The sequence below is a fragment of the Hesperophylax consimilis genome, chromosome 6 (assembly GCF_061612785.1).
Source record: "Hesperophylax consimilis isolate HC1 chromosome 6, BYU_Hcon_1.0, whole genome shotgun sequence".
NCBI lineage: Eukaryota > Metazoa > Arthropoda > Insecta > Trichoptera > Limnephilidae > Hesperophylax > Hesperophylax consimilis.
Window position 1 is genome coordinate 17,676,424 of NC_142841.1, and position 24,899 is coordinate 17,701,322.

Here is a 24,899-nt window from a genome sequence, read left to right on the forward strand (position 1 = left end):
CCTTGCGTTGTAAGAGTGCGTTGTAGGACATGAAAAACATAACGATCTTTTGATCAATTACATTTCACGAACAAATTCGTGCGGTTCGCTGTACAATAAAGGAGGTTATGGCGACATCCTCGAGAGTGAGATTCTGGTACAAAGAAATTTATTGAGCCAGAATCTCATTGTTAGATATGTAACTGTTTAATAAAAGATAAAAATATTTAATCAGAGCAATACCTCTACGTGTCTCTGAAGACTGGCAATTGGTCATGCCCAGGATATATATTGAAGTGAAACTTCTTTACGCGCGTTATGCATTTTCGAGGACCGGAGTAAAACCGACTCATGACCGTCACGAAAAACGGGGATCATTTCGCTATAGGAGCCTAGCTAATATTATATACCTAGTTTAGGTCACTCTCCAAACTCAGCTTCGCGGTCTAGAGGCAGAGCGCCCGATTGTCGTCGCGAAGAACCGAGATTCGATCCCCGCTTTAACTAATTTTTTTTTCTTTTTGTGATTTTGATTTAATACGAGGAAAAGTGATAAAATGCTCTCGTGCTGCGACTTTGTCAGGTATACATATAAGAAAATATCTACATTTTTTTTAATAATTTTTTTAAAAATTACATAAATTTGTTAATTTTTACCGATAGTCTCCCGAAATGTCTAAATCCATTTAGTGAGACTCTAGACCGGCAGGTGTTCACTCGAGTAATTGGCTAGAATTAACGGTCGGTACCAATATGATATTTTTGTCGAAATATAGCTTACAAATCGAGCCGGTAGAGTCGTTCGGTATTTTGATTAATTATTTTTATTTTGAATTATTAAAATTACTAATCAAGGCCGATAACGCGACTAATTATTCTCGCAGACGTGCGCGACAAGTTTTTTTAGTAAAAAACACACCCATTATTAATTTATATACGGACAAATATACGGAAATATTTTTAAAAACGACAGATATGACTTCACACTGCCGATATATCTTCTATTCGACCCTACATAAAGCGTTAACGAGACGTTATGTGATATTATTCATTTGCCGTGTTTGAAAACGAAAATTTACATGTTAAAAGTCAATTGATGAGTACACGTTATACGCGGTTCTCGTCGCGCGAGATACCTCTCCTTGTGGTCTAGAGGCAGAGCGTTCGACACTCGTTATGCAGGACCCGGGTTCGAATCCCATATTTTTATAACTTTTATTTTTTTTTTATCACATGCCACTTATAAATATGTCAATATTAGGAATCTAGTTAAACGTTCATTTGTTAACAACACGCCTATAAATAAATGTATGCTTTTTAAAACTATAATGTACAGCATTCTGAATATTAATAATATGAAATGAAAAGAGAGAGAGAAGAATACTAAAAGTTTCACTTCCGTCGTGCGTAGGCTTGCCACACACTGTATTTTTTTTTTAAAAATTAAATGTAACCGATGCTCTACGTCCGTTAACAATAACACTCCTTATGTAGATGGCAATAAGGTTTGAATTACCGTTTAACACAAGCCGCCTGTTTTGATTTATGCAAGAAAAAACATCGCCAAAAATGTGTTTTATTTTGTTTTGTGCTTGGGCACAAATATTCAAATGTTTTACAATAATTTTATAATAATTTGCCACATTATTCAATAAAACCATAACAGAAAAGGTGTTCATAAATAGAAGTTTTCGAACTTTAAAGCAGTTTTTAAAGGCCTGATATTTCATTTTTTTCTTCTTAAAAGAAGACTGGTAAAATGAGCAATTATTTCAAAGGCCAAGATGTGTATTTAATAAAATAATCTAAAATATTTCTAATTTTTTCGATCAAATTTTTCAAATAAAAACCATACGATTTTGCATTACTTCGTAGTGATTTGCCAACAAATTCTATGAAAACTTATCCAACGGAGCTATTTAATTTTTTCCTACTTAACAAAAGTTCAGCCCGTCATGTCAGTTGTATAGATATACTCGTGTTTACAGTATATTTAGAAGGTGGGGTGTTTGTCTTCATAATATATCTTATAAATTTGGGTATTAGAGAAAATATAAAAGGTCATTTTATTTCCATTGATCCTTGTTTTGATCACAAGCACAATCACGGTGTGGGCTTGAAACAGATATTTTGCACCAACTAACTTAATCATAGCAGCATATAATTAGGGCATTCCACGAGTCAATACCCAATATTCATGTCATCAAGCTTTCCCACTTGCTCTGGAAATTGCATTCACTGTCGCTTTGATGTATTAAATTGGATTCTGGGTGAAATTGGCGCCTTTACAATTAGGCGTTTTATTTTGAACATTTGCGTTTTAAGGGTAATTGAATTTTTTTATTATAAAAGCCGGAGTAGCGACCTTATTATTTTCTTTCTTTCCACCAACCAACGTTTTTTAATTAGCGTAGTGCATTGCGAGTATTATACAGTTCTAGACATACAAGAGTTAATGAGTAAAGTTATTGTTTCGCATTCCTCGCGCCAGTAAATAAAAATTCTTATCCGCATCTTTTATATAAATATTCTCGACTCTTTTAGTTTGGAATATAATATTGTTGTTTCGATAAAGAATAAACACAGTATGGTTTACAGTATCCTAAAATAAAGCCAGAATCTTAACGACGTAAGTGAAGCAGCCGTGCACAAAAATATGCGACACGCGGACCTGGTGTATTGGATAGACCTGCAGTTGAATTTGCCCTATCAAATTTCTAAAATAAAGTGGGAATATTAATGACATATGTAATGAAGTCGTGTAAAAACAATATTCGGCGCACGACTCAGTCGACTTTGTCCTAGCAGGCCTAGAAAATCGATCTTTCTGTGGGGCTTATTTTAATTATTTTTGATGAACGTATTACTAAAAACTCAAATTTTTCAAGAAGGACCAAGTTACTAATTCATCGTCTAGAAAATGGTAAGGTCCTGTTTTTATTAATCCTTAACATAAATAACCGTATCCATAAGGATCCATTTAGAAACATTTGGGATTTTAGTAAAAAGTTAAAAAGAAATAATTAAAATGTGAGCGTCGAGTATACCCCCGTTATTAGTCTATGTCGCCTTAATACGACATTATATTACCAGCAAAGAGTAGTACGGAAGAACGTTCACAAATTTACATAACTTGATTGAATCACAAACCGACAAGTACGTATCTAAAGAGACGTAAGATGAATTTTGGAGAAGAACTTTAGCTGAAACGAAATTCAATTAATTCATAAAATTAAAATTCTTCATAGGTAAATACGATTACTCAGATTCAAACGCCCAATAAACTTAAATTTAATGTCGATTGAATACAAGGGATTTGTAAAATGGTTACAGGCGTTCAAAAAAATTCTACAGAATACATTCATTTGATCAGACAAACCTGCGTATTCATTCAGATGTCTAAAAAATATGTCAATGTCCTCTGACGAATAAAAATTGGAAAAATAATAGAATACATCTTAGAGCAAATTTAACCTGTCTGATTTCATTAAATATTCCGCCATTCAAATAAAAAAATAGTTCTGACAAGTCTACACCGTGAAAAATGAGTATTGCTAATTTAAAAAAAAAAATCTTCAAATTATTGGAAATCCGGTTGAAAACGGGAATACAGCGTTTAACGAATGAATTAACATGTTTCCTGATTAACTTTAAGTACATTTCGTGTTGGAACACGTATTCCGACATCGTGATAACATATTCTAAATGTACTAAAATTTTATCAGGAAACTTGTTAATGGCCTGTGATCCCGTTTTTAACTCGATTACTAATAATTTTAAGTAATTTAAAATAAAATAATTAGCAATACTCATTTCTCTCCGTGTACTTTGCCAGTAAAATTTTGTTATAACTTATAACATTCATTCCTTTCATTTAGAGTTAATTTAAATAACCTAAGAAAAACCGGTTGTAACGAGTAAAACCATTAATTGTCGGTGTATTTCGTCACATCGATCACGGTCATAACTAGTTTTCTTAACAAATATGCCGAACTGGATTTATTGATCTGTGGAATACTACAATATTAGCTATTGCTAAGGTATACCCGGTAACTAGGTATACCGTATATGAGAAGGCGGCTAACTGTTTGTGATTAGATTGATTGGTAATTAAATTGTTACACAAGATGACTAGGTAATTGTGCTGAACCCAGATAATCTACATTCAGTAATTAAAATAAATCGAATCTTATGCAATGCCGCTAGCGAGTATAATTCCTGCTTTATGAATAAGCTAATTGTACTTATTAGTTAATTAATTATCAACGACTATGGTAGAGCGTGATTTGGAACAACCAATGAGGTGTATGATGTGCTTGTATTTTGAACAGGCAGGTATATAAGGATGATGCGTAACCGATAATCGTTAATGCATGTGAATGTCGATTCCGAATCTCCGTAGAATTCTTTCAATTCAATTTCCTTCGGGGTCAGCCGCCAACAGCTTCATTAAAAACATATTCATATCTTCAAATTCTAAATTCAAGGCTTTCATTCCTACTTTTACTGTTACTTGCATGGGCCTGGCCAGAGGTATCTCGACCATTCTCCTTCAACCCCTCAACATATTGGCAATCCCATAAAAGCCAGGAGGCTAAATTACAAAGACTCCCCTGAGGGCAAAGTTTCCTGGAAACCCTCCAAATCTGTCGTCATCACCTTTGAAGGAGAATCTCTTCCCTGTCATATATACTTATTCTTCAACTCATAACTGGTTGAAATCTACACTTATCCCACCACTCAATGTTTCAATTGCTGCCGTTTTGGTCATACCAAAGCTGCATGCAGGTCCACGCCCAGATGTTTTAAATGTGGAGAAAACTACCCAGCTGACCAATTTCCTTCTTTCTCCCCACGTAAATGTTTCAACTGATCGGGGTCTCATTCCGCCATCAACTCTTCTTGCCCAGAACAATCTTGCCAAAAAAATATTAAATTATCTATGGTCTCGAAGAACTTGTATTTTCTGCAAGCTTCTAAACTATTCCCGCCTGTTAAATAATCATTTTCTGATGCTTTATGCAGAAAATATTCATTCAACCCTCTCCTTTCCTCAACAACAACTTCTTCTGGTTCAACTAAGTTTACGTTCAAAAACCCTATCTCTAAACTGTCTCCTCGATACAATCAGCAACAACACAACTCACTACTTGAGAACCTCAATGGTTCATCTCTTTCAAATGCCACAAATGGGTGCGCAAACAATTATAATCCGTCCTTAATGAACACTCACAACCTTTCTGAAAAACTCTCCCAAGACAATTCTCCATTTATCGAAACCTTTATAATGCTTCTAACTGACCTAATTTCTTCTCAAACTAATATACCATCCAACGCTGCTTTTATTATATCTACACTATAATAATTTATTCAAAATGACTCAACAAGATGTCTGAATAGTTCAGTAGAATAGCCTAAGTGCTATTTCTAAAAATTCTAACCTCCTTAACCTATGTGGCTGCTATCTCGGAGATATGGTTTACTCCATCCTCCTACTTTAATGTGGGAGGGTACCAAAGTTTCCGCGATGATGCCTGGATGGTATGGGCGGCGGTGCTGCCTTTTTAATTAAACAACCTCTATCATTGTTTCCAATAAATAACATCAAACTCCCCAATGCTGATCTTAAAATTGTTACAGCTAAAATAATGGACTCCTCCTTTATTTCAGTCTAGTTTCCCCCCTACAGCTCACTTAATTAAACAAACTTGGTTGCAAATTGTTCGTCAACTAAGCCCTCTTTTCTTTATATTAGCCGATTTTAATACCCATTCTCCAGTTAGGGGTTCTGCTTTCTCTGACCGAGATAGTCGAAGTGTGATGAATTTCCTAGATGAAACCAACCTTTTCATTTCGAATGAAGGATCTCCTGGCAGAATCTCAAGTCCCAACATAAACCCCAGTGCAGTGGATCTCTCCATATGCCCTACTAGTTTGGCCGCTCTCTCTCGTGGGTGGTGTCCCCCGACCCTTGGGATAATTTGATCATTTCCATCAGTGATCGTTTCCCGATCACAATCACTTATCAAACTTCTTTCCAATCAGACAAGTCCCATATTTCGACTAAGATTAAAACAAAACACACCAAATGGGACGAATTTAATTCGAATATGGATAAGTTTCTACTAAATTTACCCGCCACCGATATATTATCCGTCAAAGATGACTATAATGACTCAATCAATGCTCATAACTGCAATAAATTAATCAAATCCTCCCCCTAAAACTAAACCTCTGGAAAAACTTCCTCCAACTCCCTGGTGGGATGAGGAATGTTCCAAGGTAGTAAGAATTCTGAAAGCCAGCCCTCTTTCCTACCGTTACAATATGACTATGGAGAATTATCTTTAGTACAAAAACTCCGAATCCAATGCCATGAATCCAATGACGTCAAAAAAAGATCCAGGTGGTGCAACTTCTGCAGTACAGTATCTCCAAACAGTCCAATTTCGGAAGTTTGGTCTATGATTCTAAGATTTCGATCCTCCTTCAGTTCAACATCTCACCGAGTGTTTCATTCTAAATGGATTGATGATTTCTTGGACAAAATTGCACCTATTCTGTACGTATGTCTAATCATTGGCTAGATTCTCCATTCTCTCTACATGAGCTAAAAAAAATGTTTATCAACAGTCAAGGACTCATCTCCAGGTACAGATGGTATACCTTACGGCTTAATCAAAAATAGTAATGATAGTTCTAAACCACTTCTTAAGCATCTTAAATAAAATCTTCCAGACTGGCGAGAGAAGCTGTTTGATCTTAACATAAAATTCTAACCGGTTTTTTATTAATTTTTCATAAAGTTTACTGAGTCTGATAGGCGTGTAGTTGGATCCATAATTAAGTGATTTGTTCGATTTTAGGATTGGGATGATTATTTGAGAACTCCATTAAGATTGGAGTTCTCAAATAATCACCTTAGATAGATTCCTTGACAAAACAAGGAGCATCCAACTGATTGCTATCCTCGTAAACCACATTCTCCTATCCGACATTTTTTACATCCTCAAAGATAGATCCCGAAATATTTCGTCAGAGTATTGGCACATTGCAAGTTAATCCAAGGGAGTCTGCTGTGCTTCAATACAAAGGACTATCCTATCAAAACCGTGGTTTCAACAATTCCCATATTTCTACAAAAAATAAATTTCTTCACTTATTCGAATGAGGATTGAACATTGTTCCGTTCTTTCTCTTTTTTTTCAAAATTCACATGATTGACTCCTCAGATTGTACATTCTGCGTTCTAGAATTCGAAACTTTAAATCATATATTTTTTCGTTGTCCATCTATAAAAAAATATCCTCTCTTCTATCAAGCCTTATCTAAAATTTCCTCCCCTCCATTCAACATCTCATCTCCTCTAAATCTGAATTCGTCTCCAATCTTCCATTTTTTTTTTTTTTTTAAATTAAAAAAAGAAAGACAAACATTCCCAGGTTACGAATAACCCAACAATGTTTGAAAATCTCCTACTACCACCACAGAAAGCCGAAAATGTTGCTTGTGTTGTGATGGAGGACTTAGCCAGCCGAGGAATCGAACACGCGACGCTCCGGTGAGACCCAAGCGCTATGCCCACTCAACCACTGACCGGTCATAATAATAAGTACTGATAATATATAAATGTTGGATTATCTTTCTTTTTGTATCTGTTTGAGAATAATGAAATCCTATCTATGATCTCCCGTGTTGAGGATTTCGGATGAAGTCTCATTATTTACGAGTATTATACAGACGTTAGTTTTGCAGACAAAATAATCTTCCCATCAAAAATTCCAAACTAACAAACGATTAAAGTAGAAAATAAATTGAAATACAAAACTTATAATCCGGATTATGTAACTATCTGAAAGTTTTATTTGTTTACTTTGTTTTTGTAACGAGGTTTTGTTTAAATTCTTAATCAAACTCGAGACTTTGGCGTTGAATTTTGCCGTCAAAGTACAGTATAATAAGTCACAGAATTGCTCATCACAATTTTCGCGGAAAACTGTCCTCAAAACTCATCACTACGGGCGCGAGAAAATCAAAGCATGGCGGAAGCTCAGTTTACTTTTACATGTATTTTAAGTGAGAATATAATTGAAAATAAAACGTATTAGTCTTCTCTGCCGGTGATTGTTTTCAGAGAATTGTATTATGCTTTGTTTGCGAATTTTTAATGGACGATTAAAGGAACTGCCTTTTACACATATTTTTGCATTTTTCATTATTAATTCGCTGCTTTTTCCGGGGGTTTTTAAATACAACATACCATAGTATGTGAGTCAATAAAGATTTTAAAAAGCGTTCTTTAACTACAAATAAAGCCTCGAGGAAGGTGATCAAATGTAAGATCCTGTAAATTTTGAAAACACTTATGATGATAATAGACAAAAAATATTTTTTTACAATTAACTTTAGAATTAGATTTAACTCTTTTCATGATGTTGAAATTGACGTATAGTAGTCACAGAGAGAGGTCGTATGTGACGTCATCATTCTAGTATTTTTTTAGTAGTCTTTTTTTCGTTTCATACAAAACGTGTGAGAAGGAAGATTTTAACGTAATCACTTAAGGACAATCGTAGATTATAGGTACTTACGAATCTCATTCTATTTTTTGGCGAAGGTTTTCTGTTTACTCCCCAATTAATGTATTAAAATATGATATGAAAAATAAAAACTGGCATCTAAAAATATTGTTATTCCTAATACGTAGTCATAAAATACGAATATAGATGTAATAATGGGGAGACGAAGTGAATTTATGATTTCGTTCACAAAATCAGATTGAACTCTTATTGGGTTCATCAAATTACATCATATTTGCCATCGAGAAGCCCGAAAAATACGCCTTGGGGTGAAAAATATTCACACCAGATCTGAAGGGATTGCTCGGTTGGGTAACTACACCCATAAAAGCTTCCATGTAACTATTGTGATACAATAATGTAATCTTTCATCAACTCTGCAATGCTACCACATATCAGTTCACTTTTCATTATATAGATAGACGAATCTGCTCAAGATTATTTGACAGGATAAATAACCGGAATGTTATTATTTTTACAGGATGCTGAAGTACTGGAATTGGAAAACCTGAAGCAGCCAACGATCAAAGGTAAAACCTTTTCCAAACCTTATCCTACATGTTTCAAATAATAATAATAGTTTATTCCAGAATGAATGCAAGGGTTATGCATTACAATACATTCTACATTTCTAAATAATACAAAAATAGACAAAATAATTTTACTATATATACATTTAATAGAATAAAAACAGAAACGAAGTGAAAAATGGTATAAAATAAATGTTTGCAAATAATGGTAAGTCTCAGTATCTTGGTAGGAGGATTAGTTGACGATAAGCATTATTATAAGCGACTTGTAGCATATGCCACTGAGATGCAACGTAATCTACCCACAGATCTAATGTACACAGCGATGTGCAGAATTCGTTCAATAGTTTGTACTGCAAAAGTCAAAACGCCTTGACGGCATACCCGCTCTAAGGGATATCGCTTTTCATTGTGTTTCCATTTTTTTGTATTTGTTTGTTTCGATGTCTTTGATACTATGTCCCAGGTATTTTACGCTACGACTAGCATCCATTTTACTTCCTTCTAGACATACTTAGGGTGCGTTAGCATATGTTCGTTTTTACATCTAAAAACCATTGATTTGGACGTATTATATAAAAGGTTAAGATTTTTTCAAAATGTTCACATTTATTATTCGGAGTAGTTTCTTTAGAGCGCTACGTAATGGTACTAGAAGATCCATGTTCTCTACGTTATTAAAATTATTTACACATACCTATATCCACTCCTTTTGTAAACCTCTTTGAGAATTGTTTGTTGAAACTGCTACTTCCAGTCACCAAAATGTGTGCAAAGTACCGACATAATTTACACCTTTAAAACCCGCTTCCAAATTGTTTTTGACACAATAATGTTGTCAGTTGAAAGTTATATAACACGCGTATTTGCTTGCCGGGTGTTGATGGGATTGGGGAAAGTTACAGTGACATTTGAAATAAATGGTCTGTCATTATAACATTTACGAACGACTGAATATACATACTTACTAATAAATTTATTTCAATTTTACACAACTAATAATCTACCATTAATGTATGGTAAATGGTTGTAGTTATTTAATCATTCTAAAATAATGTGTTTATGTGAACCTTTATAGTTCTTTCAATCGTAATATAAAATAACAAAGCTGCAATACCGAAATAATGATCTCATGTACAAAAAATAATTACCCGAAATATTGAGGAAATCTTTTTCGGAAACCTGTCTGACCCGAATATGGAAACAAGATTTTCCCATCGACATTCATTAGGGTGGAAACAAGCAAGTAAGGCTCCAGACACATTAGTACGGTACAGTCCTAAAGGGTTCCGCCGCATTATGTCGGAATATCCGTATAAGGTTATTCTTAATCCCAAAAGACTTTATGGAAAATAAAACACCGTATTCACGTAATGTGGTTTTGTCGAGAAATGAGCCGACATGTTATATTATGTGTGGAGTCAAATATTAGTATGGAGGGTAATGAAAACGATCTTCACTCGTTTTAGTATTATATTATTGGACACTACTTAAGGCGATGCACTACGTCGTGTAATATTTTAAATTGAGCCGCTATCAATAGCAACCCTTACGTAGATGGCGATAAGGTTTAAATTCCCGCTTAACACCATCTGCCTGTTTTGATTTATGCAAAAAAAAAACATGGCCAAAAAGTGCATTTTATTTTATTTTGTGGATGTTCAGGCATAAATATTTAATTTTTTTTCGATCATTTTATAAATAACTTAATTTGCCACTTTATACAATAAAATCATAACCGAAAATGGGTTCTTAAGTAGGGGATTTTGAACTTTAAAGTAGTTTTCATAGGCCTTATTCATTATTTTTTCTGGGCTTATAAAAAGATTTATAATACTTGATTATTTCAAAGGCCATCCAAAGATGTATTCTACTCGCAGTATTTAATTAAATCATCTGAAACATTTCTAGGCGACCAAATTTACAAACCAAAAACACATGATTTTGCATACTACGTTTGGCATCGCCTTAAACCAAGGCATTAAACTTGACTAAAAGTGGACATACAATAAGTGTACTTTTAACCATCGTTGTATTTGTGATTAATGTTGCCTTCTCTTGTGGTGTACATCTAAATTTTGGGAGTGTTATCAGCTATGTACCGATAATGTAACATTATAAACTAGTCAATTTAACTGTCCTAAAACGGCAATATCCTAGTTGGAAAAACAAAGTTTATGTATTTTGTTAATTAATTTCTTCCTTAATATAATATAGTATAATAAACAAATAAATCAATACTTTAAAAAACAAAAAGAAAAATGTATACTGTTATTATTTTATCTTGTTTTTGGTTTAAGGTAGATACTAACGAACAATCATAGTTCAACCACCGCAATTCAACAGAATTCAATAACAATAATTTAGGAGTACCTACTTCAAACGAATTGTTGAATACCACAATTTAAACAGAAGTTAACATCGGTCCCCTTTCGAATGAATGGATTAATTATCATATAATGGCAATAGTCAGTGAACCTAATAACTTGATAACGGAAGCATTGACCTATCATAATTCGAACCCTTTCCGAAACTAACGGTTTTTTACGAGATCATGTTAACCTAAATAAACTAAACTCTCAGTTAGAAGTACGCCATATAGCAATATTATACCCACGTTCTACCATTGTCCATATACCTAGATATATATGTGCATAGTTTGTTTTGTGCTAACCGCGTTGTTAAGACAAACCATACAAGAAAACTTTTTTTAACCATGGTGTAGGTACCTACTACAAGCAGAAGTACTTAACCTCCGGTGGGCAATGTGGCCTGGCCAGGCCATTTTCATTTTTGTACGTTGATTTTTTGGCAAGCGGTATCAATACTATTCAAGTTCGCGAGCTGCGTCGAATGGTGCTATTGTCAATGCGTTTGCGTTTAGTTGGTATAAATTTAAAAAAAAAAAAACTTCTGTACCACATGGTCTAGATAGGCCATCGTTTATGGTATCAAGGTCAAGGTGGGTCAACGATTCGGATACCATCTACCCGATCAGTGGTAAATTTATATTAAAGACAAGTTTCGCTATACCGACCGAACAATACACTGCGATACCTTTTAAGTATATACCTACACATCTAAAACCTACATACAATATATTGGCACGTTCATACACACTATTTGCACACCTGACGTTATATAAAACTAGTTTGAGCGCACATCTCTTATATGGCCTGACCAGGCCACATTGCCCTTCCAAAGGCGTTAAAGTACATTGCCCATCGGAGGGTTAAACATGACTAAGAATAGTTTCCTTAAGCCTTCAAAGGTGATTGTTCCCTAAAACACAGTATACGATTAATATGGATTTACATGTCATTGTCATTTTTTTTAACTATTTCAGGTCAATCTGTGCAGATAAGCAAAAGCCAATCCACAAGCATCACAAATCAAAATGGAAACGTAAATGAACGTCATGATTTACGTGAGTACGGTAAGTTGCATTCAGTTCATTAAATGTCTGTACTTTTTTACTACCAACCTGAAAATTACATTTTTGTACGTTGAGATTCTCATTTAGCGAACGAAATGAGGCAAAAAAAATTTCCGCTTTCACCAGTTTCTAGACTTTTGAAAATAAAGGAGGAAGTTACCTTTGGCTTCTCGAAAGAAAATGCAAAATAATTGTATGTTTTGCTTAAACAAAGGATACCGCGCAGTAATATTTATTTTTCGGTAAATATAAGAATTATCATCCCCGTATACTTTAAATCAGTGCTCCGCAACCGGTGTGCCGTGGCACACTGGTGTGCCGTGAGCCGGACACAGGTGTGCCGCGGTCAAATTCAATGTATTTGACATTTTACAATATTTCTTTGTGTATTTAATATACAATAACAAAATATTTTTCATAATATTGTCTATGTTTCATTGTCTGCAGATACTGTTAAAAGACGTATTCACAATATATTAGAAACACTGATTAGAAAACTGTTATTGGCTGAAAAATTTGCACTTCAGATCAACGAAACAACCGATATTAAAAAATAAAGCACAGTTGATAGCTATTGTACTTTTCGTTGACGAGGACTTTATTAAAGAAAATTATTTATTTTGTAAGGAGGTTCCAGAGCGAACTACCGGTGAAGAATTTTTTCAAGTAACCGATGATTTCTTCAAAATATATAATATTAAATGGAGCAATTGCATTGCTGTTTGCACGGATGGCGCTGCGGCAATGACGGGTAGTAAAAAGGGTCTCTTGTGTAAAACAAAAAAATCCAAAGTTACAATTTACACACTGCTGCATACATCGAGAAGCATTAATGATCAAAAATTTACCGGGGGAACTTTTGAACACGATGAATGAATGCATTAAAATCGTAAACATAAAATCAAGAGCCCTAAACTCGCGAATCTTTGGAATACTCTGTGCAGAAATGGGAGCCGAATATGAATCCTTATTGTTTTATACTGAAATTCGTTGGCTACCCCGAGGCAAAGTTTTGGCTAGATTGTTTTAGCTTCGTCACGGATGTGTTAGTTTCTTTTAAATCAAAATATGCCCAAACTATATCAGCACCTCGATGATAATTACTGGATAGCCAAACTTGCATACATGGCTGATATATTCGAGCATTTGAATGAACTTAATAACGAATTTTGGCAGAAAGAGTTGCAAAAAGGATGTTTGGAAATGTACCAAAGGATCAACCATAGTACAATTGAAAACAAACAATTAACTGTGGATCTGACCCAACAACATTTAAGTATGCTTCAGCAGAAATTAGGTCAGTATTTTTATTCCATTAATACGGAACAATACGATTGGATTCGAAATCCTTTTGCAACCAATGCAATAAATTCTACGGAAGCACTGCCTCTGCAAATTCGAGTGGAATTTACAGATTTAAATAATGACATGACATTAAAACTTCACTTCTCCGAATATCAATTAGATGTTTTCTGGATTTACGTTAAAAAAGAATATCCTCACATTTCTGTCAAAGCATTCTTAACACTACTTCCATTTTCAACGACATATTTATGTGAGCAAAGTTTTTCAACGCTTGTATTAATTAAAAATGATAAGCGGTCATGCTTAAAAGGTCTTGACCAAGAACTTCAGGTTGCGCTGTCAAAAATCGACCCGAATATAAAACTTTTGTGTTCATTGAAACAAGCGCAGGTTAATTTAACAATTAATCGCTCATTATTGTATTATTATTTTATAATAATTATTAAGATTGCGTAAAAATAAATATTTTATATTTATATGTATGTATGTATACTTTTCAAATAAAAAACAAGATATTATTGTAAAATTTGTGTATCAATTTAATATCTATATATTTTAACTTTTTGTGTGCCGCGGAATTCTAGGAAGAAATTTGGTGTGTCGTAGGTGAGAAAAGGTTGCGGAGCACTGCTTTAAATAACATATTTTGAATATGAACATGGTAACACGAATTATAAATATTATTGATAGAGTGTGTATAAGTGTAAGGTTAGAGTAATTTAATTTAATACTTAGTTATTGTAATTTAAGATTGTAAATGTGAATCCATGTTTCTTTTTTTAATTTAATTGGATTCAATAACTTCAGATGTTTTCAAATATTATTTGATATTGTGAGCCTCACTGGGTGATTCACCCGTGCTGAGGCCACCATTTTACAAGTTAATAATATTAATAAATAAAACTGAGATGAAATAAAATAAAATACGATGAAAAACATATGTTAAAAATCGGAAAATATTATGAGGTACGGTTGTATATAATGATGTCTGTATTGTACCGGTAATGCGTATTACTTATGTAATACACATTATTTGTTATATTATTTTATGTTATAAAAAAATTATAATTTTGCTTTTTCACATCTTTTAATTTTGTATCTGAAATGTTTTTTGTTTACCTCACTTTTTGTGTCCAGCAAAAGATTATTGAATGATGAGTGTCCTTGATTTATTGAGGCACCCTTGAGGTGATTTTCTCACGAAAATGGCCCTATGCAAATGATCAAATCATTATTATTATTTTATTGCCTGGATTTCACAGTAAGATGTTCACGAAACATAACACGCATTCACATTTAGCAGAGACGCTGTACCGAAAATCGAGATGTACCGAAGTATCAATTTTATAATGATGTGCGCGTTATTGCATTTTTTATAGTGTCAATGTTTTGGAGAGGAAGATTGTAATTTGTTAGAGTAATTTTAGCCCTGGCCACTAGCTGGGTACTGTAGAAATGAACTTTATTGACGCTTGTAATCTGCCGGAACTCAACAAGGGTTGAAAAAACGATTATTATGAATATGTACAACCGCGATTCTAATACTACTTCCCCGCTGTTGAAGTTTTGCGGTTTACTCGCGTTTATAATGCTCGTAAAGAAGCAAGTTTTGTTCTTCGAGCCAGATTTCGCTTCCAGTCGATCTTGGATGGCGGTATTCGAGAAGCATAAACCTTTGGTAGTTAAGGATTATTATGGACTATTTTGACTAATCTTTATAACGAATTGGTGTAAATTATGAATACCAAAAATATGCTTTAGATAAATTGAAAGTTTTCCTATCGTTTCGCCTGAGTAGAATACAAATAAAAATATAAGTTACTCAATAAAAAATATAAATGTAAACTACTAAAAAACATATTTTTTCAATAGAAATGTATCATATTTTATTAATTAGTCTGTTTATTTTATAGTGGACGAGAATGGAAAGCTCGTGGCCCGTATTCACCAGCAGTCTGAGTCCTCCAGCGCTCCCGGGGAGCAGCCAAGAGAGAGGGTCACCACGAAGCTCGACATTCCCGGTGAGGGCATCCACCAGACCATGGTTCAGAACTCTCCCTCTGAGGGACAGAAGGAAGCGGCTGTCAAGGTGAGAGCCTTTATTGTGATTTTTGCTCCGCAGATAAGTGACTCTTCGAGAAGTAATAATCACTCTGCGTTTTAGTGTTACGAAAACATATTTTTGCACAAGCTGCAGACGGAACTTACAGAGTTTGAGAAGTTTAGATTATTCTTATATTATATTAAATAACCATTCACAGTAATTCACGCTCTTATCGCGAAACTTCTGGAGCAATTATTCAAGAATTTCAATGAAGAAATGATCATTATACCTTCCGATTGACTAGGAATATATTATAATGTCAGTCAAATGTTAATGGGGTTTTCTTCCGGAAAAAGCAGCACAAAATAAATGGATAGTTTAATCACATGAAAACAACCTTTTTTTCGTTTTCTGAAAATTTTTAGTAAATAATAAGACTCCCGTATTCCAAATATTGTAATAAATTTACCGATTTTGTGGACTGTTTTTTTCTACATATTATGGCCGATTAGTGTTTGATGTCTTCTTTAAACTTAACTTTCAGAGTTTCCCCGGCGCCGCTAGATTGATGCAACCCACCGGAGAAGCCGGTCCCGTGCCAATCATTGCTTCAGCACCCGTCACAGAAATCACAGAGAACGGAAACCGTCGCTCCTTTAACGCAGATATCACTCAAGAAGAGAATAATAATGTAAGTTATATCTATCTGTCTATGTATTGTATGTGTTTGTATTGTAGTTCCTTAAAATGTTACTCTTTTGTATCTATTTGATTGTGGCTTCTAGTTATATGTGTCTCGTCATATAATTAATATTGTAAACATTACCTGCTGACAAACTGCTTCGGCTATTTAGCGGGTGTGTATATTGAAGAGTAAAAAGTTAATAGATAAAAATAAATATACATTCGAATGCAACACAAGGGAGACAGATACTCTCAGTTTCACCCTGGTGAGATAATATCGTTCAGAATGGAAACGTTGCTTGTAACGACGCTGTATGTAGTGAGTAGAATAGCCAGGTTCCTCTTCCCTAACTCTCCTTCTTGTCCACATTTATTTATTGCATCTCACCGTACATAAATCGTTTTTTTCATAAAAATCAACATCATTAGGACTAAGTCTGTATTGAGGCTAACAATTTACATTTCAGTGAAGCAAACATAGAGTAATCACAAACATAAAGTAATACTACACACAAACACAAAATATTTAAAAAAGAAAGAAAAAAATGTATTTGATTTACCAGAGGGGTAATTTGACGGTATATTTGAACTATAACTACTTATTAATCATTATTCCCAAGAAGAAACAAGTAGATAATAAAGACAGCTAGGGTGACAGTCAGTTTTTAGCAAGTGGGACTTTAAGAAAGGAGAAGGATGAAAAAAGATTAAGACAATCGTCTTTCAATACAAACATCTTAATTAACTTTTCAAATTTAACTAAGGAATTGGTAGACTTAATATGATTTGGAAGAATATTAAACATAAGTGGTGCCTGATATAAATAGTTTCTTTGACCAAAATAAGTTTTAGTATGTACCGCCACAAAGTTCAATGTAGAGCCGATTCTAGTTGCACGCGTTTGTTGTGTTCTTTCAGCAAATTATATTGATAAAAAATCGACAAAGTATGAAAAAGGTTACATTCCTTATCCAAGTAGGTTGGATGGATAACAGATTTTTTTGTACATAACTGTATCACTTAACTTCAGCCAGACAGAATGCTCTAGACAGGCAGTAGTTATTGAATCGTGTGCGGAAATCATATTAATTTATATACTTAAAGTACGTATTAAATTTTTGGTTTTGTTTTCTTAACGTCATATTACATTAACTCAAATAATAATAAGAAATTGGTTCATTTTTCATTTAGATGGATCACTATTCGTCATACTCCGGTGTCCAGTACTCCCCCCTTGATATGGCCGAGTACATCTTTTGGACAGGGGATGAAAAGGGAGTCACCCTTGCCATCGAAGAATTTCTACAAGATGGATTGGTAAGTAAACCATTATGAGAAATTTCATTGCGAAAAAACAAATTCGTTAAAGGTAGGTTAGGTACTCCTTCTCATACCTACTAGACAGTAAATATGGATATACCTACATGACATATCAGATTGGCGGAACGTTGTAAAAATCGAATCCGAAAACTACTGTATACTGTTACAGAATTTATTACATGTTTTGTAACTAGTAAATCGAAAGAATTTTCAAATTAGGTACTAATCAGCGAGACGTCTCAGACGATCATTATGTTCCCGAAAATGAGTCGTGTAATTTCTATACCCGCTATATCAACTTTCATTGATTTGGAGAAAACCGCAAAAAACTGTCACATCTCTAGCGTACATAAGTAAATGCATTACAATTTTTTATATAATGAATTGGAGTAATAAAATTTCGAAAAGCATTTATTTTTCTATATATGTCTAGCAATAATTAAGTAATTTCGATAAATAAAATGGATATAGCGGATTTTGATACTCACTTCGTGATTTTGAAAGTCAACTGAGCCGACATGGCGGGTTTAGAAACTCACGCGTAGATCATTTTGACACACGAGCGTGGCGTCAGAGCGGCGGCCATATTGTATTTTGGCAAAATAACTGCTTGCGATTCGTTGAATCCGATATAGCGGGTTTTGATAGTAACTTTCTGTATGATATAGCGGATTTGGTTTCTCACTCGCAGTTTTAACATGGTTTTTGGTCGCGATAAGGAGGGTTTTGAAACTCAATTTTAGGCTCCTCTTGTTGCTCGCAAAAATGTGAACAAGATGTCATACTCAGATCATTTTGTCAAAAAATCGGTTATAGCGGGTATAGAAATTATAGGATTCAAATATTAAAGTGGTTATTTTAATATGCAGAAAACAAAGTCGTCATATTATTATGAAACAACGATATAAAATATAGGAGAGGGCAATCAGTCTTGTCCTCTTGGACAATATTTTTTCACTTTGGAAATTACATTTTATGAATTACTTTAATTTATTGAATTATTAACGGCGGTACACAAATCGTAATATTATTGATGACAGTGTTGGCCTATCTCGGCGTCTATTGGTTTTGACAAGGGGCGTCAACATTTTTCTCGCGCCAGGCGCCATTTGGCTCAGGCCCCATTTGGCTCAGGCCCGGCCCTGTTTGGCCCTTTGAATTTTGGATGTCTGAAGAAGTTCGTTAAGGTTTGGGTTGAAAGGTGGCCTGTGTTGAGAGTCGATGTTATTTAGAGTAAATTCAAATAATTTAGCTCGGCCGAGTGTACTGCTCCTGACTCCCCTGGTTTCTGATCTTTATACTCTTCTCTCACTCATACTATCGCCAATTTATATATCATGTTTATCTTTTTCTTTTTTTTTCTGATCAAATATTTATGTTTCACTGTTATATCTTACTCTATCTTATTTATGTATCGCTATATTATTCTATTACTCGTAATCCTTTTATTATTTTGTATTTTGTTGCTCATTCTTCTATGTTACATTGTCTCCTTTTCAGGTGGGAACTGAACTCCCCTTGTGTTTTGTCTTGTCCTAGCCCTCTTCTTGGGCGAGGCATAAAGACCCCAGTCCCTGCATAAAGCCCGAATTTTCCAGACCCCCGGATAAGACATTGTGTTAGATAATCGGCTTTCCCCCAATTGCGATGCTCTGGCTCGTCGTGACGTCCGCAGTGAACTACATAACCTTCCCCACCCCCCGTTGACGTGTGACGCTCTTCTTTTAGTTTATTTCTCTTCGGTTAGCTCACAACCCATCTGTTCTCCTAGGGTCTTCGAGCATAATCACGCCTCGGCGTGGGGTGGGCGGTGATGGAAACTCATCTGTGGGCTGATCGGCGACCGGTCGCACGCCTTTGGGACTGCTGAGGACCTGATCACTCCTAATATATCTTCGTCTATATATATTTGTTTTGTGCTACTAACACGCATGTGCATGTCTAACATAACTAACTCGAGCATCCTCTGCATAGTGCTCGCTAACACAATATGCAGGGACATTTAAAGGTCTAGAGTCTTTTATTGATAATTCGAATCCTTTAATATAAAAAATTAGCTTCTTGCGAGAGTCCCGAAGGGGTGACAATAAGTCACCTATACCGGGATGGGACAGTGGTGGGTGCCTTTAAAAGGCCCGGCCCTGTAATATAATGTACAGAATCCTAAGTATGTGTTGTTAGCCTCAACTCTAATTGCGTGGCCGGTATATTATATTCACAATTGTAATTACTTACTGATAACTAAGAAAAGAGATTTCCTTTCGGAATTATTTTTTTTGTTTTTTTGGAATTAATAATAATAATAATAATAATAATAATATCTTTAACAGACCGAGCGATTAGTCATAATAGACCCGATATAGTTTTACATGACAAAATTAAAAAAATAACTTATATCATTGATGTTGCTATTCCAAATTCCTGTAATATTCAAAAATCTGTTAGTGAAAAAATAAGAAAATACACAGATTTAGGAAATGAAATAAAAAGAATTTGGCATTCTCAGACTATAAAAATATTACCATTCGTTATTTCGGCTACTGGCATTATACCTAGCTCTCTAATTAAAAATTTAGGCGTATTAGATCTATCAAAAAATTTATATATAAAGATGCAAAAGTCGGTCATTTTGAATACATGTAGGATAACAAAAGATTTTTTAAATATTTATGTTGAGGGATCAGTAGGATTTATAGGCCCTGTTAGAAATTCTACCGAGCCGAACCCTCTGATATGAAAATATCTGGAGACGGTGAATTTTTTTTCCCATTTGATATCTGGTGATTTGACGTGTTGTTGTTCTTGTATTGTTTTGTATTTATTTTACTTATATAATGCACTTACATAGTGTTGATTGACTAGCTGATCATTTGTGGAAAAGTGAGTGGAAGGGTTAAGTTTTTCCTTTGGGGAAGACATAACCCGGACAACTAAATCGGAAGTTTAAAAAAAAAAAGAAAGTTTACACATTACAACTATATATACATATTATGGTGTACATTCATTTGTAACTTTTATATTTAAGGTTATAAATTTAAACAAAATGAAGAACTATTAATACAAACATAATATTTTGAAGGTAAATAGAAAATAAAAGCACAGTTGTGGTTTCTCAAATACCGCCTCACTAGGCTAGCCTGTGTTGAGGCAGAATTATTTGTGTTAGTTCCTAATACCATTGAACATACCTATACTTGTATTAAGAAGTATTCGCTCAATAATGTGGTGGTAATGTGGTGACTTCAATAACTGCAAATTTGGGTGAATGCACCGGTAAAGGCCCTATTCTTATTTTTAATCCAAATTTTTACATTATCTTTGAAATTTTTTTGTGAATCACATTGTTTTATGCTGTCTGGAAGAATGTTGTAGAGTCTTGTCGCAAAGTATTTAAAATTTCGTTGACCAAACGTAGTATGTGTTTTCGGTATTTGTAGTAAGTTTTTGTTGTTGCTTCGAGTACATCGTGTATTTGAACTTTTTATGTAGTAATTATTTATATTTGAGTATAGATGAGTAAGAATGGTTTTTGCATATAGCTGCCGAACATCGAATACATTTATAATATTAAAAATTAGATTCGAGTCTGTAATTATAGGTAGCCTTAGAATTATTTTTAAAATTGTTTTCTGAGCCTTTATGATTGGGTCTAGTGCAGATGAAGTGCCGCCTCCCCATGCTATGATACCATACTCAATAATAGATTGGCAGACTGCAAAATAAATCATTTTCAGGTCTTGAAAGCCGAGAAAGTTTCGTATGATTCTAAAAAAGTGCATGGTTTTTCTAATTTTGTTTGCAATTATTTGGGTATGAAGGTTCCATTTGAGATATGGATCAATGGTGAGGCCGAGGTACTTCATCTGAGTAGAGCGCTCAATGTAGGGGCACTGACAGCATTCATCGGAATTCAAACACGAGTGTATTCTGATGTAGGCATCATCAGGAGGTTGACCAGTAATATTAATACTAGGTGTGACATATTTAGTTTTCTCTGTGTTCAGTGTGAGCGTGTTTATATCCAACCATTTTTTTACCATGCTTATGTCCGTTTCAGCTTTTTTGTAGACAGCTAGCCAAGTGTCAGCTTCAAACAGTAAGACGGTGTCATCGGCAAAACTAACGATTTTCCCCTGAATATTAATGTTGCATAAGTCGTTAATATACAACAAGAACAAAGACGGACCTAATATACTACCTTGTGGTATACCGTAGTTAGATGAACAAGTGTTGCTAAGTATGTTATTTATTTTAACTTGTTGCTTGCGCTCATTAAGGTAACTTTTAAAAAAGTTAAGTTCGTTTCCCGTAATACCGATTTGTTCAAGTTTGTTTATTAATTTATTGTGTGATATTGTATCAAAGGCTTTGGAAAGATCTAAGAAGATTGAAATACATTTTTTCCTTTTATCAAGGTGTTTTACAATGAAATCTGTGACAGCGGCAATAGCGTCCGAGGTGCTCTTGTTTTCTTGAAACCCGTATTGATTTTCTGAGATCAGTTTATGGCTCACGAGGAATCTTACCAGCTGTGAGTTGATGACTTTTTCAAATACTTTTGATAGGCTTGTTAGTAGGGTTATTGGTCGGTAATTATTTATATCAGTCTTGTTTCCTGTTTTAAGTATAGGAATAACGATACCTTGTTTAAGATTTGAGGGGAAGTGGCCCTGAGTGATACTAAGGTTTATTAAATGTTCTAGGGGCAATGCAATTTCCGTAGACAGCGTTTTCAAGATCTTGGTTGTTATGCCATCAACCCCGGCTGAAGAAGTGATTTTTAGGGAATTGATAATTTTTAGAATCTCTTCTTCTGACACCGTTTGGAAATTGAGTCTTCTGTTGGAGTATTGAAGTCCTGTTTCAGTAGGTTGAACATTCCCATAATTTGGTAGACGAGAAGCAAGATTTGAACCAATATTAATAAAGAAATTATTGATGTAATCCGCAACGACCTTAGGATTTTTTGATGTGTCAATAATTTTTCCATCAATGGAGAGTTTTTGTATGTCCTGTTTGTCTTTGGCATTTTGAGTATTTGTGGCTTCTCTTAGAATTTGCCATATTTTTTTGGGATCGTTATTGCTTCCTTTGATTTTGTCTCCATAGTAGATTTCTTTTGCCTTTCTAATGACTTCCCCGCACGTATTTCTGTATCTTTTATAGATGTTTAATGAGATTACGTCGTAAGGATTGTCTTTCACTTTTTTGTGAAGTGCATTTCTTCTGCGAATGCAGTTGATGATTGAATGACTTATCCATGATTTCAAGGGTTTAATTTTGTTTGGAATTTTTTTTGACAAAGTTGTGGTATTATTACTTAATTCATTTTTCAAAAAGTCAACAAAATATCTCCATGCATCATCTGAGTTTTTTATTTGGAAAAGCTCATGCCAAGATTTATTTTTAATTGAGGTTTTTAAATTTTCAAAGTTAATATTATTGTATATAAGAGACTGATCTCGTCTATTTTGTGTGGTGTCGGATTGCAAAGTGAAGATTGTTGTGTAATGATCTGTAATTGTTGATTTGTAAACGATGCTTTTGTTTTGTTTATTAGTTTTGACCATTATGTGATCAATACATGAACTTGATTCATTGACTATTCTTGTTGGTGTATTGATGGTACTAATTAATCCATGGAATTAAGGAAGTTTAGTGTTAAAATTTATTCTTTATTGTAGATGAGTCGCGAAGAAGCCATTGCATTCCTCCAAGAGATCAAGTATAATATTGACTATCTCCAAACTCATTATGCTCAGCAAAAGCTCAAGAACGCTGCAGAACAACAGCTGCGGCAGGAAACACAACTCCAGGACATTCAGCTTCAGCTCGAGAAGGTAATGGTGCGTTTCACAATCACTTAACTACTTATCCTTTATTAAAAAATAGTAAATAATATGCTGTATTTATATTAAATTATCCAGAGGTTCTATTATTGACAAAAGCTGCTCTGTGCAATGTCAAACTGCAAGCGCTTTTCCCATTACACGCATTTCATCTTCTTCACATTGACCAGACATAAAAAGATTCTTACAGGTAATGTGGTATGATATGATGGGGTAAAAAGCCGTGTTTAACAACCTTTAGTGAACATTTCAGAGAACCTTGCAATGTCCATCATATATCTGTCTCATCATACTTGCCCTGATGATAGAACTGCAAGTTCAAACTCAAGAAACGTCTGTGAAGGAGGAGGAAGCACAACACAGTTTGAATTAGCAAGCATAGTGGATGATAAATTAATATATTATTGTACATTTAAATTTAGAACCAGCAAAACAATTACCACCAGTATGAGTTGAACAACGAAAGACCCGCAGCCTCTATATCTCCAATTGGGAAGTTCAACCACGACAAGATTCTGAAGATCTTGTCCACAACTAACTATGAAAGGAACAACAACCTACAACCTACCCTCAATATTCCCCAAATGCCATTTTCTCTTCCGGACCTGCGGCAAGATATCTACAAGAAGAGCATTCAGGATAATATCATCCAAAATACCTACAAGTACACTGGAAATAATGGTGAGTTGAACAGATTTACTTTTTGCACTTTTTGTACCTTTCCTACAAATGATTTTAATGTGGAGGTAGCATCTCTAAACAGGAAAGTTGTACCAAACCGTGAAGTTTTTTTTTGTTTATCTACTGTTTGCCATGAATTTCGGCATGTATAGGTATTAATTTTCTATGAACAAAAAATAATTAGCATTAAGGCAGACCATTGTAAAAACTGCTGGGATGGGACGTTAAAGGGTATAGAAGGTACATGAAGTGAGCACATACTTTTTCCAGGAGATAGATGCATGGCAAATCGAACAGATACTGGCATTTTGGTCAGTGTATAACTTGCATGTCTGTGGACCTTTTGAAGCACTTGCAAAGACTTTGTCTTTTAAATCCTTTACACTTCAAAGTTTTTTTTGTGTAATCCACGATCCAGCACCTGCTATAGACTGAAGTGTTTGCTGTCAAAACTTACCATCATAACAAAAATGAACCTGGGTTTCACTGGTG

At 34.4% G+C, this 24,899-nt stretch overlaps 1 protein-coding gene across 2 annotated transcripts in view; it reads left to right on the forward strand.

The window, feature by feature from the left end:
- LOC149423002 (uncharacterized) overlaps positions 1-24,899 on the forward strand; it is a 189,491-nt gene that overhangs the window by 156,880 nt on the left and 7,712 nt on the right. The window contains exons 4-10 of one of the 2 annotated variants that reach the window (XM_089632418.1): positions 9,040-9,088; positions 12,435-12,524; positions 15,743-15,918; positions 16,418-16,564; positions 17,749-17,874; positions 23,562-23,723; positions 24,149-24,407. In XM_089632418.1, coding sequence (XP_089488544.1) covers positions 9,040-9,088; positions 12,435-12,524; positions 15,743-15,918; positions 16,418-16,564; positions 17,749-17,874; positions 23,562-23,723; positions 24,149-24,407 — 1,009 coding nt within the window. The remainder of the gene's footprint in view (positions 1-9,039; positions 9,089-12,434; positions 12,525-15,742; positions 15,919-16,417; positions 16,565-17,748; positions 17,875-23,561; positions 23,724-24,148; positions 24,408-24,899) is intronic. The other variant, XM_089632419.1, reaches the window with a different exon arrangement.